General features: G+C 42.7%; 1 protein-coding gene across 1 annotated transcript in view; it reads right to left on the reverse strand.

Annotated features, from left to right (window-relative positions):
• The window catches only part of dscaml1 (Down syndrome cell adhesion molecule like 1), a 504,300-nt gene continuing 487,483 nt past the window's right edge, over window positions 1-16,817 (reverse strand). Inside the window, exons 28-33 of the mRNA XM_068054032.1 lie at window positions 13,921-13,951; window positions 8,428-8,546; window positions 6,709-6,861; window positions 4,387-4,581; window positions 2,328-2,633; window positions 1-748 (exon numbers count right to left, since the gene is read on the reverse strand). Coding sequence (XP_067910133.1) covers window positions 324-748; window positions 2,328-2,633; window positions 4,387-4,581; window positions 6,709-6,861; window positions 8,428-8,546; window positions 13,921-13,951 — 1,229 coding nt within the window. The 3' untranslated portion in view covers window positions 1-323. The remainder of the gene's footprint in view (window positions 749-2,327; window positions 2,634-4,386; window positions 4,582-6,708; window positions 6,862-8,427; window positions 8,547-13,920; window positions 13,952-16,817) is intronic.

Below are 16,817 nucleotides of genomic sequence, written 5' to 3' on the forward strand. Positions count from 1 at the left end.
GCATTTGCAAATAGAAGCAGATTCTTTATGAGTGATCTTTTTTAACAGTAAAATAGTCCGCATGCAATGGCTCCAAGGAATTTGCTTCAAAACAATTCACAACATCAGAAAAAAACCTCATTTCTGTCCTTCATTCAAAACAATGTGAACTTTTTTTTGTTTTTCTTTTTTAAATAACATCACATTTTGATTTTTTGTTGTGCCCTGGTCGGCTTGCAGAAGAAGAAAATAGTATTATTTATACAAAAAGAGTTCCTTATGTACAAGAAATATTTTTATTACAAATTAACAAGGACGAGGGTGAAAAGGGGCTCTTATGTGTCTTACACCAGGGTGTAGGACTTTGAATAGGCGCCAGATCCTTGTTTCTGTGACCTGCCCAGTCCGGCTGTACTCATTTCTAGTAGCGAGTCTCTGGAGCCGCCGATTTTGGTGTGCGTGGGCAGCCGATCAGCCGAGGCGTTCGCAGCAGATGCAGTGGCGGTGACGGCAGTCGTGTTGGCAGAAGGGGCAGCTGTGGAGCCTGACATGGTAAGAGTTCTCTGAGGTAATGTGGCCGTGGCGTGTGGGTGGATGGGCGGCTTGCTGTTGGGATCGAGGGTCATGTGCCGGCCTTGCGATTGATACGCTCTGGCCATGTTTCGGATGGAGGCCTCCCTTGGCGGCACCGCAGGGCAAGGGTCACGGATGTCTGATTTGCGGAAGAAAGCATCCGATTTGACATATAGGGGAAGATTGCAATAGTCACCTGCAAAATATATGTATTTCAAAAAAGATTAAAACCAATGCATAAAACCAAGAAGAAATTACTTAAGAAGAAAAATTAGCTCCATTTTATTTTCACCCCATTTATTCCTGGCTGACAACTTTGCTGGCAAGACTTGGTCAATGGCAATTGGTAGCCAGTTAGCAGGAGGTGCCTGGCTCAGATGAGGCGACACTTCATGTTGGTCTCCCCTCCCTCTAAGCCTACTGATAAGCACCTTCCTTCCTACATTGAATTTCAGCACCAAAGACTACTAGTGTCTGCTCATTGCAGTGTACCCTATCCCCCAAACTGAGATGACCAACCCCTGCTGAACCAATGTGGCATCACCCCATCCATACACCTGCCCTCTTACAGTTTCTCTCAGCAAGCCAGTTAACAACTCAGGTTAGTGGGTTTGAGGAACTCACTGTATCAGGGTACAGACCTGGTCCTACCACCCTGTGCCACAGTGCTGCTGTAGACTATGCCACTATGTAGCCCTGCCAAGTTATCTAGTTGGTATTTACATTGTTAGAAATTAAAATGTTGACTTCTATTTAAGAATTCTATGGGTTTAAAACGGAGTTAGCAAGGACTCATAGAGCAGCTCCATAACCATACTACAACTGCAGACAGTTTGCCTCCTAATGGGGTCATTATAAGTGATGTATCACCGGTTTTTAAGATTGCATGATATAATGTTGTTTTGGGAGCTTTTGCTCGTAACTGTAACCATGGTGATATGAATTAATTACATTTAGTCGGAAGCACTGTCTCAAAGGAATTTTTTTAGAAACTGTCTTTGTTAATTTTTGTGATTATCAAGGTGAAAATGTTTGAGCTGCAGAATGACACACTGCCTATTATTTGCACCCAGTGTCAGTGTCACACACTCCCTGAACAGGTACAGCACAGATTAGATATGGTCTAAAAATCCATCTACACTGTTCCGTCAAATACTCCAAGGGCAGATACATCATTGGTTAGATACAGAGTAAAACTCCCTTTATGCTCTCCCATCAAACACTCTCAAGGCAGGTACAGTATGGGTTAAATACCAAATAAAACTTCATTCACATTGTCCCACTAAACACTCCCAGCGTAGGTACAGCATGGACTAGATTCTGAGTAAAGTTTCCCCTACACTGTCCCATCAAACACCCTCAGGTCAGATATAGTATGGGTTAGATAGAGAGCAAAGCTCCTTCTACACTGCCCCACGAAAAACTCCCTGTACAGGTACAGCACAGATTAGATACTGAGTAAAGTTTCCTTAACACTGTCCTATCAAACACTCCCAGGTCAGATTAAATGCAGATTTCTATCTATCCTGCCTCAACAACATGTTTAGTTTAGTTTAGTTTAGTTATGTAACAACCCTGGTCTCAAAAAAATATACTGTAGCAATATGATACCTTTAGGCATTCTGTGGCTCTTTCTGAATATGAATTCTAATTCAGAACTCAAAACTCAAATTGCTTAGTAGAAATCTGAAGCAAAGCCAACCCTTTCTGACACAGTGCACTTTTCTAGCGTTGTATCTGGGATGCATAGGATGCCACAGCCCTGGAATCCTTACCAGCTCTGTGAGCAATGGGCACAGCAACATTCTTTCCTCGGTCAACATCCTGCGGCTGTGGGGGTGATGCCGTAAATCTGCAGATGCCAGCCTCCGAGGGGGTGCTCATGGAAGTCATGCTGTCGGCGTTCTCGTTGGTCCCAGTGGTCATCTGGTCTGAGGAACTATCGGAGATGAAGCACTCTGTGATCTCGAACTTGGCATGTTGCAGCTGCTCTTCCAGTTTGGCATGTTCGTACGCTCGCGCCAGCTCCTCGTATGTGGAGGAGGCGCTTTCTGTGGAAACCATGCTGTTCCGGCCTTTATCTTTCCATTAAAAGCATAAGAGGGATGAATGTTGTAAGCAAAAGAACAATACATGTAACACTGCTTAGGAGGGTTGGTAAGCAGAGGACACAGATGTAAGGCAACTGGCAAAAGAGCCAAACGTGAGATGGAAAGTCTTTTTACTGTTACGATCTGGAACCCAGTGCCTGAAAGGGCATATTCAATAGTTAACTGTCAATAGGGAATTGGATAAAAACTTGAAGTAGAGAAAATTTGCAGGGTGATGGGGAAAGAAGGAATCAAGGAAGAACATTTTGAGGGAAGGAAGATAACTTAAATGGATGTTAGGTATGGTTAGATCCAGAATCCCTTTCATATGCTGTTTATCCATTCAGGCCCTGTGCTTTGATAAGTGGCCAACAGACCACCACTCAATCACTAGAGTATTCTGTACTAAAAGACAATTTAGATTACTCTTTGAAAGAGCTGGCACCGACACAGTGGGCTGAATGGCCTCCTTCTGTGCAGTAAGATTCTATGTTTCTAACCACTGGCAGAACCTTGAGTCAATCACAACATTCAAGAGGAAACTAGATAAACATTTGAAAAATAAAACTATTAAAGGGCCTGAGAAAAGAGCTGGGGAATAGGATTAACGTAGAAATCTCCAATATGACCTCCTTCAGTGCAGGAAGCTTTTGGATTCTCTATGTTAAATTATTCATTTTTTCAATACAAATCCTGGTAGATTAAATCTTTCCCTTAAACCACAGGATTTTTTTCTTGCCATATTTAATTTAGGGATTCTGGGTAAACCCTAAATACTTCACTGGTCATCTGCAATGGTATAGAAGTGGTCTCTCAGTCCAGAGTGCTCTAGTGACTGAGTGTTAGTATGTTGGCCATTTACCGAGCACAGGGCTTGACCGGGTAAACGGTGTGAAAGGGATCCTGGATCTAACAATAACTAACAGCCATTTAAGTTGTTTTCCTCCCTCAAAATACTCTTCCTTGATTCCTCAAGGATTTGACCAAGTCTAGGACACAATTCCAGAGACACCAGCAGCCCTTTACTACCTTCTGAAAGAGGCCATTCCTTATGTCAACTCGCCAAGCCTCCTTCGATAGCACCATCCAAACCCGTGACCTCTACCACACAGAAGGACAAGGGCAGCACATACATGGAACACCACCACCTGCAAGTTCCCCTCCAAGACACACACCATCCTGACTTGGAACGATATCACTGTTTCTTCACTGTCAAGTCAATGGGTCAAAAACTTGGAACTTCCTTCCAACAGCACTGTGGGTGTACCTCCACCAAATGAACTGCAGTTGTTCAAGAAGGCAGCTCACCACCAACATCTCAAGGCCAATTAGGATGGACAACAAATGCTGTCCTTGTCATATCCCATGAAAGAATACAAAAAACGTATATGCCTAACAGTGAGTGGACAGTACCTCATTCAGACAAGCTAAGCCCCAACCTTGTCCTCAATCTATGCGTGTACACATGCTTTCTGTAGGATGGTACTTGACAGTAATCAGGAGCAGGGACTCTGGCTGAGTTTTCCTCCCTGGCCTAGTGCTGTTGAGACTAATTAGAGGCACCTATGGCCGAGAGTAGCTGACTCAGCCCAGACTGGGCTCAACTCTATATTTGCCCACTGAATTATCAAGGGAGTTATAGCTGGTGATAATGCTTTTTAAAATAAATACTCTAGCAGTCAAAATTGTTATGGTACTGAAGAGCTAAGAATGAAATGGCCTGGCCCATTGGTAGCTCTCTTACCTGTATCCTGTGAGAGACTGGCGCTGTAGCTGTCACTTTCGGTCACTGTTATTCCATGCTGTGACCCCACAGTTCTCCAGTCAGAGGTCAAAGTTCGGGCTGGCGTGGAGGCTTGACACTTGGTCAGAGTCCATTGACTGGAGTATCTGTTCTTCGTACTGTGCGCCGATTTGACACTCTTCCTAGCAACAGGATCTGATGGAAAGAGAGCAAAGAGACTTCTCAGATCTAACTAACTTATTACTCGTAATCTCATGTTGTTTTCCATGAGAAATGTTGGGACTCACTTTTGCCGTGAACTGACGTTCAATATTTAACAGGAAAGTGCAAAAAGGAGAGTACAACAGTAAGAAGGTCTATCCAAACAGCATGCAAACAATTCACCTGCAGACACATTATCACATTCATTAACTACTAAATTCACTAAGTCCCCATTATGTTTCTGAGTGGGGGAGGGATTCTTCTCCCGAAGCCACTGATTAATGTTGGAATTTAGTTTCTGCGGCTCCAGAGTCTCAGGCCATTTTTATGTGTAAGAGTGGACAATGGTGGCATCTGGCTATTTGATTGTGTGAGCAAGTGTCACAGCTGAACTTGATTCTGTTCTCCACTCAATAACTACACACACACACACACACACACACACACACACACACACACACACACACACACACACACACACACACACACACACACACACACACACACACACACACACAATAACACAAGAAATAGGAGCAGGAGTCGACCCTATGGCCCATTGAGCCTGCTCCACCATTCAATACGACCATGGCTGATCTTCGGATTCAACTCCACTTTCCTGCCCGCTCGCCATACCCCTTGATTCCCTGAGAAACCAAAAATCTGTCTATCCCAGCCTTAAATATATTCAACAATGGAGCATCCACAACCCTCTGGGGTAGAGAATTCCAAAGATTTACAACCCTTTGAGTGAAGTAATTTCTCCTCATCTCAGTCCTAAATAATTGACCCCTTATCCTAAGACTGTGTCCCCATGTTTTAGATTCCCAGACCAGCGGAAATAATCTCTCACTGTCTACCCTATCCAGCCCCTTTAAGAATCTTGAATGTTTCAATAAGATCACCTCTCATTCTTCTAAACTCCAGAGAATACAGTCCCAATTTTCTTAGCCTCTCATCATAGGACAGCCCCCTCATCCCAGGGACCAATCGCTGCAATGCCTCCAATGCAAGTATATCCTTTCTTAAATGTGGAGACTAAAACTGCACACAGTTAAAATAACCTTAGACTGAAGCTGGACCATATTAACCATCATGCCCTGCGACAAACTGTGCTGACAGTATCCTGCTTCCCGCCTTCTAAAATTAAAACTGGCTGAACTGTAGTATTCCATGGGTAATAGTGTTTTCCCAGACAGTGTTATCAAATTGAGCAAAACCATAGCGTTCAGAGTTGAAACGTTTCATCTGTGTTTGAAATGTGTCAACAGATCTTGAGAATTAACGAGTTTTGACCACTTCATATAAAGCACAATTTCGTTTGGAAAAATGCCAAAGCAGCTGAGTCCAGCGGAACATCAAAGAACAAAGAACTGCCCCAGGCACCCTCAATCTGATAGAAACTGACTGAAGGAAGTTTAAAGAAGATTGACACTGCCAGAGCAGGCCTTTTCAAACACAAGGCTTTGCATGTGATTGGATAGGTTATTTTAACTGTGTGCAGTTTTAGTCTCCACATTTAAGAAAGGATATACTTGCATTGGAAATACTAATTGTGCTATAAGCCACTGTCAATATAATATCTTGTCCCTCCCTAGAATTAAAATATAAAAGAAACTAATAAAGAAACTTCGGTGTTGTGACCATAAGGAAGGAGTGACTTGGTCAGTCACTAGAGAACTATAATCAACATGAAGTTGACTGATCGCAGGTGACTAGGTATTTTGCTTGCTTCATATGTCAAACAATTTATTGTTAGTACTGAGTAATCATCCAAAGTAGAGAATAGGTTTGTGTTGTATGTTTTGACATATTTTGAGTGCACCTAATAAAGTTGAATAATTAACCCAGAAATTTGAGTGCATCCAGTTATTTCCTGTAATTCTCATGTATAAACCAGAAAAATAGACAAGAAGTTCCAGAGAACCTCCTCCTGCCCCTCTTCATTTAACCCCATAAGCCTATTCTTCTGTTCCTTTCTCCTTCGTGTGCTTATCCAGCTTCCCCTTAAATGCTATTCGCATCAACTAGAAACGAGTTCCACATTCTTGCCAGACTTCATTTAGATTCTATTGATCTGTGCATCTTCTGGACAAACTTCAAGAAGAATCTGGTACTCACTGGTTCCGGGTCGGATGTCAGACATGTCAATTAGTGGCCCTGTGTTCTGGATCATTGCTGGGTGATGGAGAGACACGCCAGTGCAGAAACTCTGGGGGTTGACAGACTGACTAAACTCAGACTCTGTCGCAGGGATTGTGGCCTTGTCCTCCCCTGTAACAAAAGGAAGACAGAAAGCAAGAATGTGAAGAAAAGCCTGAGATGCTTCCATATATTAAGATAATTGGCAAAAAAAAACTAGAGGCGACATGAGGAAAGAAGAATTTACACAGCAAATTTCTTATGATGTGAGCTGATTGCCTAAAAGGGTGGTGAAGAAGATTCAATAATAATTTTTTAAAGGAAATTGGATAAATACATTAAGGGGAAAAAAACTGCAGAGCTTTGGGGGAAGAGCGGGGGACTAATTGGACAGCTCTTTCAAAGAGCCAGCACAGACACAGTGGGCCGAATGGCCTTCTTCTGTGCTATATCATTCTATAATTCTATGACTGTAGTACAGGGAAGGAAGAGGATGGAGTTTTTTGAAGGTTGGCCCTCCACAACTTGGGGAAAGTTGTCCAAAACATACAGTACAAAGTCAAATTAAAACAAGCATAAAAATTTGAGAAATGTATGCAATATCCGACCAAAATGGATTGAGAATTAACTTTAATCTGTAAAGCTGCACCAATTGAACCAGTTTCCACTAACTGGTGATACCTCTACAAAACATTGGCCGCTGCTCTATAGATTAAGAAAGTCAAATGCAAGATTATGTTTTGCCTTTTCACTGAAATTAGGATAACCTTTTAATACCTGATTCGTAATCTCGATTGTGCTCCTAACCCAACTAATTCTACCACCTCTGAATAGGCAGAATCCAGTTCCTTCCTTTGTTTCCAGCTGATGCAGTCTGATCACATAAGAACAGGAGGCGGCCATTCAGCCCCTCGAGTTTGTTCCACTATTCAATCAGATCATGGCTGATCTGTACTTCAACATTGATTAACCACTATTGATCCATAAGCCTTTCACACCCTTACCTAACAAAAATCTATCATTCTCAGTCTTGAATATTTCAATTGATTAGATTCACTTGAGCAAAAATATTACTCATCAGGGACTTTGAAAGTGCAAACACAATCCAAATAGAGTTTTATATCAGCCCATCTTCTTCTTTTGTACAGTGAACTCTATTCAAGCATTATATTTCCTGGCATATATCAAGACTCAAGGGAGGAAGGTTACAGGATAAGAAGGCTGCGGTTATAAAATAACACTCCAGGCGAGGCGCCTCACCACCACCCCCCACAACCCACCACACAACACCCCCCACCCCACGACCCCCCACCCGCTCTCCACCTCAGCCCCTGGGAGCAGACATAAGTATAATCAGGCCTAACAACTTATAGGGACTGGAAAAAAGCTCCTTTGCTCTTTACTAGATCAGCCCCACTTACCCATCTTCTCAACATATGCCTCAATCCCTTCTCTCTCCAAAAGTGCACCTACTTGCCCTTTGAACCCATCTGCATGGTGTGCCTCAATGACTTTCCCTGGTGGCTCAACCTTTGTGTGATAAAGATCCACACGGCTTCCTGTCCTACTCATTTGTTTCCAATTTTCTTTCACTTGTGTCCACTGGTATTGGAACCCTTTACCATGTGTAATAAATGCTGCTCAAACTTTGGGATAGGTTAAGAATGGCCCAGTAGAGTGCTGCTCTGTACCACATACCCAGCTGTTTGATCCCCTCTTTGTCCTCTATCAGCAGTTGCACTCTTGGGATGTCAATGTGAAGCCGGGGCCCCTGTGGCTGCCCCTTCACTGGAGTGTCGAAGCTACGATTGTTCTTACTGCAAAATAAGTTTCACAAATAGAATTTCCAAGTTTGGATAACAACAACAACTTGCATTCATATAGACCTCTAACATAGTAAAACGTCCCGAGGCGCTTCACAGGAGCATTATCAAACTAAATTTAACCAATTTAAAATTAAATACTTAGAAAGTAATAGGTTCTTAGTAATCATCGAGTAATAGTCTAATCCAAGATATTATAAATCATGACAGCAAAGTTACCATGAAGTTCGGTTTCTCAGTCAGTTAACTGCTGGATTCGGGACCACGCAGTCCCGGCTACAAAGCCGAGTGTATTTACTGAGTCTTTCATTCCGGAGAAAATAAATCTTAAGGTCCGAGGGGGAGAAAGTCTAATTGATTGAGCCAAGCTTTCCAAATGTTTGACAGATCTCTGTGCTGATTGGCAATGGAAATGAGGATCAGTATCACACGCATCAAGTTTTCCATGGATATTGGAAACTGGCCTCTATGTGTAATTGCTCTTTTGGCAGCAGGTGTGCCTTTATCAGCAAGGAAAAGAAAATAATTCGCATTGATATAGCGCCTTTCATGGCCTCCGGGCTTCACAGCCAATGGATTATTTTGAGGTGCTGTCAGTGTAGGTGACTTGTGCACAGCAAGGTCCCCCAAAAGTAAATGAGTTAAACTGCCATTTAGTCTGGCTTTTGCAATGTTGGTTGAGGGATAAATGTTGGGCAAGACTAGGAGGCCTCCCCTGCTCCACTTCATACAGTGCCATGGGATGGGATCCTTCATACCCACCCAAACAGGCAGATGGGGCGTCAGTGTAGATCTCATCTGAAAGACAGCACCTCCAACAATGCAGTGCTCTCTTAGTACTGCATTGAAACATCACCCTAGGTTTAGTATTTAGTCCCCAGAGGGGACCTTGAACCCATAACCTTTGGATTCAGATGGAAGATTGCGATCAACTAAACCAAGGCTGACACATATCAGGACATGAGGCTGAGTGTGGTTACAAGATCTCAACAAAGACTTACCCTCTAGTTTTCCTTTCCATGCATGTGGAAGTATTTAACTAGTATCCTCTCATGCAAAACACAGTACCGCATGTGGCCTCTAGTAATCATCTTTTTTTACAGTTTTAACTTCATGTAGGGATTTATCCAGTTTGGGGTCTATTATTGTGCCCACAGCAAGTGCTGGCACTGATGCCAACTATCTGTGCAGTCCAAGGCAATAATGAGTGATGATATTTACAGAAGATGATTAGGGAACTCATCAAGAGATGATTTTTTGAGGGAAATTCCGTGCCCAGCGTGTAGAATAATACAGCAGGGATTTCTTACGAAATGCAGTGAGCAATCTGAGGAGAGGTTGTCACAGAAGAATTGTATTTAAATATATTAGAGTAACAATAAAGCAATCTCACTTTGAGTAATTGGGTGTTTTGGTATGTTTTCAGTTCCATGATTTTAGTATAAATGCAACCTAGAATCAAAGCGTCATAGATACTTCCAGCACAGTAGGAGGTCATGCAACCCATCATGCTCTTAAAATGACCAGTCATACTTCGTTCCCACTTTTTGTCTGTAACCCTGTAAATTCTTCATCCTCAAGTATCTGTCCAACTCCCTGTTAAAATTATTTATGGAATCAGCTTCTACCACCTTTTCAGGTAGAACATTCCAAATCTCAAGAGCTTCCATTGAGAAAATTTCTCCTTATCTCCCCTCTAGATCTTTCGCCAATGATTTTAAGTCCATGACCTCTGATCATTGACAGACTCGCCAAAGATACTTTGAAGTATCTCCTACTCCCTCAAAGGAGCATGAGAATGGACAGGAACCAACGCAATCACTGCGGTCCATCTAATCGGTTCCTAAGTTCAAAAAATACTTTCTAAACTCACACGCCCTTCAAGTGCTTCTTCTGTAGGAGCAGAGATCTCTACCTCAAATTCCAATCAGGTAGATAGGCTAAAATTTGCTTACTGGTCACTTGTACCCACATCCGATGTAAATGGCATGAAGCCAAGGCACAAAACGGGGCAGGAATATCTCTTGCAGAACAGGAGAGCTGGTACATTACATAAATATAATAGGAAAAGTTGGGGTAACTTTGGCAGGGGTGCAGAATGGGCAGTAGTAGATCAGCTGTCATTTATGCATCCTGCCTGCTTTTCCTTTACAATGAAGTCCGTCCATTACCATTCATTTTGCGCCCCTGCTGAAGTTGAATTTCACCCTGTGTCTTTCTGTGTACTTGTGTGAATGAGTGTACTATGTGTGCACTGAGATGGCCATTCAGGGACATTGCTAGAAGCGTATGGTACTGAGTGGTTATGTTGTTGGACTAATAATCTAGAGACAGCGGGTAATAATCTAGATAATCTGAATTTAAATAGGTTGGAGAATTTGAATGCAGTTTTCTTTTAAAAAAAAATAAAAGGTCATCATAAAATACCAACAGGTTCACTGATGTCCTTTCGGGAAAGAAATCGTCCTTACCCAGTCTGATCTATGTCACTCCCATTGCACACCAGTGCAGTTGGCTCTTGGCTGCCCTCTGAAGTAGTCAAGCAAGCCAATCAGTTGTATCACCACCTTGGCAGGGCAACAGGGTATGGGCAAGCAATGTTGAACTTGCCAGCAAGGCCCACATCAAGGAGAATGAATTTCTTTTCAAAAAAAGGGGCACAAGATGTAGCACACCTACCCCCTGCCTCAAACTCGTATTGAACCTGAGCTGGGGGGGTCTTGTAGCTGATGCTACAAAATACAAAACCAAAAGGATAAACAATTCCTGGGCAACCACCGGCATTAGCACACTGTTTGGCAGGTGGCATTAAAAGCAAGTTAAAACAGAAAATGCTGGAATTACATAGGTCAAACATCTAAAAATAAAAACTGTGTTAATATTCCAGGTAAAACCCTCTCTCTGTATCTTCTGAGCTTACATCAGCTTTTCAGGGCATGTGTTTCTCCATTTTATTGGTACTGACTGGGTTACAAACAATTTCTGTCCTTTCAAAATCATTGTAGGTTCTATTTTCCTTGTTTTCTGCAGCAGTGTGAACCTTGCTTAAACCTCAGAGTTAAAGGGGTCGAGCACTCACTGAACTCTTTTACTGGACGCTGCCCATTTCATTTGAAAAGTCTGCTTTACAGTCTCATTTTTTAAAGCACTCTGCTGCACTCGAAGTCTGATATCCGCTTTGAGCGATGCAACAATATATCAGTGTCACATCTAATGAGAGGTGTTTGCTCAACTTGGCTTTTTTCTTTTTTGTTCTTTGAACACAAGAATTTAAATTATTTTGCAGCAGAAAGCCTGCTGCAGAGAACTGAGAGGGCAGAATGGGGGAGGGGCTGCAATCACAACTGATCTTCTGAGGCTTGCTTTGGAGTTGCTGATGAAAGATCAACCAAAGATCAAAGAATCCTATGACTAAATGGGTCCATATTATAACACAGACACTGAGAGGAAAATGTTACTTTCCTTTGTATTAGCTGTGGCTCAGTTTTAGCACTCTCGCCTCAGAAATGTAGGGGGTTGTGGGTTCAAGTGCCACTCCAGAGAAATAAACACACAATTTAAACTGACACTCCAGTGCAACATTGTTGGAGGTGCTGTCTTTTGGAGTGAGGTGAAACTGCCCTCTCAGGTGGATGCAAAAGATCCCATGGCGTTATTAAGAAGAGCAGGGGAGTTCTCTGCCCTGAGAACTTATCCCTCAACTAACATCACCAAAATGATTATCTGGTCATTATCTCATTTTTGTATTCACATTTGCTGCCAAGTTTCCCACATTACAATAGTGACTACACTTCAAAAGTACTTCATTGGTTATAAGGTGATTTGGGACAAGCTCAGGCCATGAAAGACACTATAGAAATTAAAGTCTTTACTTTAAATTTAAAAAAAAACCTCACTTTTGTGTCTGATTTAAATTTTCCATATATCCCACTATTTGGTCAAAAACCAGTCAATGGCAACTGAACAACAACAACTTATTTTTATCGTATTCTCACTTGGGAGCACATTTGGTGACACCATCAAACAAGGGGCCGGAAAGATTACAAAGAGAATGACCAAAGACATGGCCAGGGAGAGAGGTTTTATAGGAGAGAGGTAGGTAGAGAAAGAAATGAAAGAAGACAAAAACTAACCCAGACTCCACCAGACAGTGGGATAACGTGCCCTCCCCAGTTTATGTATCAGACTGTAAGGGTCTGGATGTTCTAGAATGTTTTTAGCATTGCTACAAAAATGTCAGCTGCAGTCGTTCTTCGTTGCTTCCTAAGATGCTCTGGGAGTAGATACTATAGGTGCAGATTTCCAATGTGCAGATGCTGTAGGTGTAGATATTCTAGGTGTATATATTCCAGGTGTATATACTCCAGGTGTAGATACTCCAGGTGTAGATACTCCAGGTGTAGATGTTCTAGGTGTAGATGCTCTAGGTGTAGATGTTCTAGGTGTAGATGCTTTAGGTGTAGCTGTTCTAGATGTAGATACTCCAGGTGTAGATGCTCTAGGTGTAGCTGTTCTAGGTGTAGATGCTCTAGATGTAGGTGCTCTAGGTGTAGATGCTCTAGGTGTAGATGTTCCAGGTGTAGATACTCTAGGTGTAGATACTCCAGGTGTAGATGCTCGAGGTGTAGATGCTCGAGGTGTAGGTGCTCTAGATGTAGATGCTCTAGGTGTAGTTGTTCTAGGTGTAGATGCTCTAGATGTAGATGCTCTAGGTGTAGATGTTCCAGGTGTAGATACTCTAGGTGTAGATGTTCCAGGTGTAGATACTCCAGGTGTAGATGCTCGAGGTGTAGATGCTCGAGGTGTAGGTGCTCTAGGTGTAGATGTTCCAGGTGGAGATACTCTAGGTGTAGATGTTCCAGGTGTAGATATTCTAGATGTAGATGTTCCAGGTGTAGCTGTTCTAGATGTAGATACTCTAGGTGTAGATGCTCTAGGTGCAGCTGTTCCAGGTGTAGATGCTTTAGGTGTAGATACTCTAGGTGTAGATACTCTAGGTGTAGCTGTTCTAGATGTAGATGCACTAGGTGTAGATGCTCTAGGTGTAGATACTCTAGGTGTAGATGCGTTAGGTGTAGCTGTTCTAGATGTAGATACTCCAGGTGTAGATGCTCTAGATGTAGATGTTCCAGGTGTAGATACTCTAGGTGTAGATGCTTTAGGTGTAGATGCTGTAGGACCAGATGTTCTAGGTGCAGATGTTCTAGGTGTAGATACTCTAGCTGTTGATTCTCTAAGTGTAGATGCTGTAGGACCAGATGTTCTAGGTGTAGATGCTCTAGGTGTCTATACTCTAGGTGCAGATGTTCTTTGTAGAGATAATCTAGGTGTAGATGATTTAGGTGTAGGTACTCTAGGTGCATCTTACCTTATCAGCATTTCAGCCAAGCTCTTTGCATCTGAAATATTCCAAAAAATGTAATCATTAGGTTCCAAAAAAGAGCCAAACTCTTAAATCACTTGCTGAAAAGAATGGTGACAGAGCTGCCTTTGAATTTAATGCATTTTGAAAGGTGACCAGAAAGAGCACTGATGAATATTATCACCCATTATGATTGGCAAACTTGAGTGACTGATTTTTTAAAAATACTCATGTACAGACCAGAACTGCTACCAGCTGTTCCTCTGCTCGCCCAGCACTGTGACAATTAAATGGGTTATAGTTCCGCAGACATCAGCAGCCTTTTACTACCTCGTTCAGCTCAACAGACTTCACGAATGATTGTCCCAATTTCAGTCCAGGCCCAGCAGAAAATGTACATGCAAAAGGAGATTTAAAAACTGCAGTGTAATCCAGAACTCATGTCAGAAGAAAGAGATACCATTTAAATATCACACCATTAGAGGAGCTGAGTGACAGTGAATAGTTGTCTAATTTATAATACTAGTTGAAATGGAAAAAAATAGCCGAAGAATGTATTTATTGATCTCAGTCATCAAGAAAGTAAGAATTTTGGTGGATGTAAACTTTGTGAGATGGATTATCCTCTTATACAAGGATCATGGATTCATTGCGATTTTCTTGGTTGCATTCCTTCATTGCCACTGGATCAAGATCCTGAGAACTCCCTCCCTAACAGCACTGTGGAAATAGCTTGACATGGACTGCAGCAGATCAAGAAGGTGGCTCACCACCACCTTCTCAAGGACAATTAGGGATGGGCAATAACTACTGGCCTCGCCAGCGACACTCACATCCCTTGGATGGGTAATTTTCTTTTTGAAAAAGGTTAATTCTGGTTTTTGCTTTTAGGGAATTTTTGATATTAGGGACGTCCATGCTGGAGGAAGTAACAATTCTCCACTTTGGGCACACACCCAGTGCTAGTATCGAGCACTCTGCTCACAGATAAACATGTGTTGCCAAGAGCAACAGTGTGAGTTTTTCCCCTTCCCACACCAACACAGTTTCCAGGTTTAATTTCCTCTGCATTATTGGGGCGGCACAGTGGCGCAGTGGTTAGCACTGCAGCCTCATAGCTCTAGGGACCCGGGTTCGTTTCCGGGTACTGCCTGTGTGGAGTTTGCAAGTTCTCCCTGTGTCTGCGTGGGTTTTCTCCGGGTGCTCCGGTTTCCTCCCACAAGCCAAAAGACTTGCAGGTTGATAGGTAAATTGGCCATTATAAATTGTCACTAGTATAGGTAGGTGGTAGGGAAATATAGGGACAGGTGGGGATGTTTGGTAGGAATATGGGATTAGTGTAGGATTAGTATAAATGGGTGGTTGATGTTCGGCACAGACTCGGTGGGCCGAAGGGCCTGTTTCAGTGCTGTATCTCTAATCTAATCAATGCAAATACTTTAGGCAGTGCACTGAAAATAGCGTACTGAGAAAATGAAACCCATTAGAGTCAACTGGTGTTAAACGAAGAGCAGAATTGTATAGTAGAACCAAGGCCAGTGGCATCAGTGAAACTACTGGAGCATTCGGTGTACCAGTGATGGTGGGGCTTGAGTTGGGCTGGAACCAGAGGTGAATGCATTATTGCTGTTTGGAGGCACTCATGAGGGTCCGAAGGAAGCTGATCTGCACAGTGGCGCAGTGGGTAGCACCGCAGCCTCACAGCTCCAGGGACCCGGGTTCGATTCTGGGTACTGTCTGTGTGGAGTTTGCAAGTTCTCCCTGTGTCTGCGTGGGTTTTCGCCGGGTGCTCCGGTTTCCTCCCACATCCAAAAGACTTGCAGGCGATAGGTAAATTGGCCGTTGTAAATTGCCCCTAGTGTAGGGAGGTGATAGGGAATATGGGATTACTGTAGGGTTAGTATAAATGGGTGGTTGTTGGTCGGCACAGACTCGGTGGGCCGAAGGGCCTGTTTCAGTGCTGTATCTCTAAATAAATAAATAAAAAATAAAAATAAATAAATAAATTTCCACTAATGGCTGGCAACTTATATCTCTAGCATGGGCATGCACCCAGCAAGGCTGCAGCTATGAAGATATTTCACATCAAATACATTTACAGCCTGAGCAGATTTTCTTCCCATCAGCATAGTTGTGGAGGTGGGGGCGTGGTTTGGTTACAACGGACATAGGTATATAAGAGGATGCCAGCTGTGAAAGGGGTAAACGTGTACAGCTGGCAGACCTCGGGGAGTTTCTGGATTGATTGAAATCAAGCTTGGAGACAGTCTTAAGACTTGGCCCGTTACCGAGTGTTCAGGACAGTCAGAGCCTAAAACACCAGCAAAGGATGGCAGATGAAGAAAGTCTTTCAGCCTATCTTAGTTCATCCATCTAGAGAATCCTGTCATCTTCCTGTCATAGCTTCCAACTGTCTCTTAAGTGACTCCAAGAATTTTGCCTCCACTATCTGACTCAGTCGTCCAACTCAAATCTATGGCCATCTGGTCAGGATTGCCCTCCTTCACCACCTGTGCTATTACAGCACTCTTTAAAAAGGATGGAGTCCAATTAAATCACAGCCAGATTTACTCTCTTGCTGCAGCCAAGGACAATAAACAGAAAATAAAGGTGCATCCCATCAGAATTCATAAAACACAAGGCAGTCAGCTAACTGTTAGAAAATAATTAGGAATCTAAAGTGTTTTATATAAAAATTTAAAATACAGAACCAGCAAAGGTCCATCCAAAGTCCATTCCATTAAATGGACAGCATACAATTTATAGTAGCAACTCTTCAACTTCCTGTGGGAGACAACTACAAGGAGAATATCCAAGAGAGCTTCCCTTCAACCAGATGTGAGCATAGCATTCTCTTGTTACGTATTTTGTGCAGCTAAAAGGTTTTGAATAAGAAATTGGAA

This window comes from Heterodontus francisci, chromosome 22 (genome assembly GCF_036365525.1).
Source record: "Heterodontus francisci isolate sHetFra1 chromosome 22, sHetFra1.hap1, whole genome shotgun sequence".
NCBI lineage: Eukaryota > Metazoa > Chordata > Chondrichthyes > Heterodontiformes > Heterodontidae > Heterodontus > Heterodontus francisci.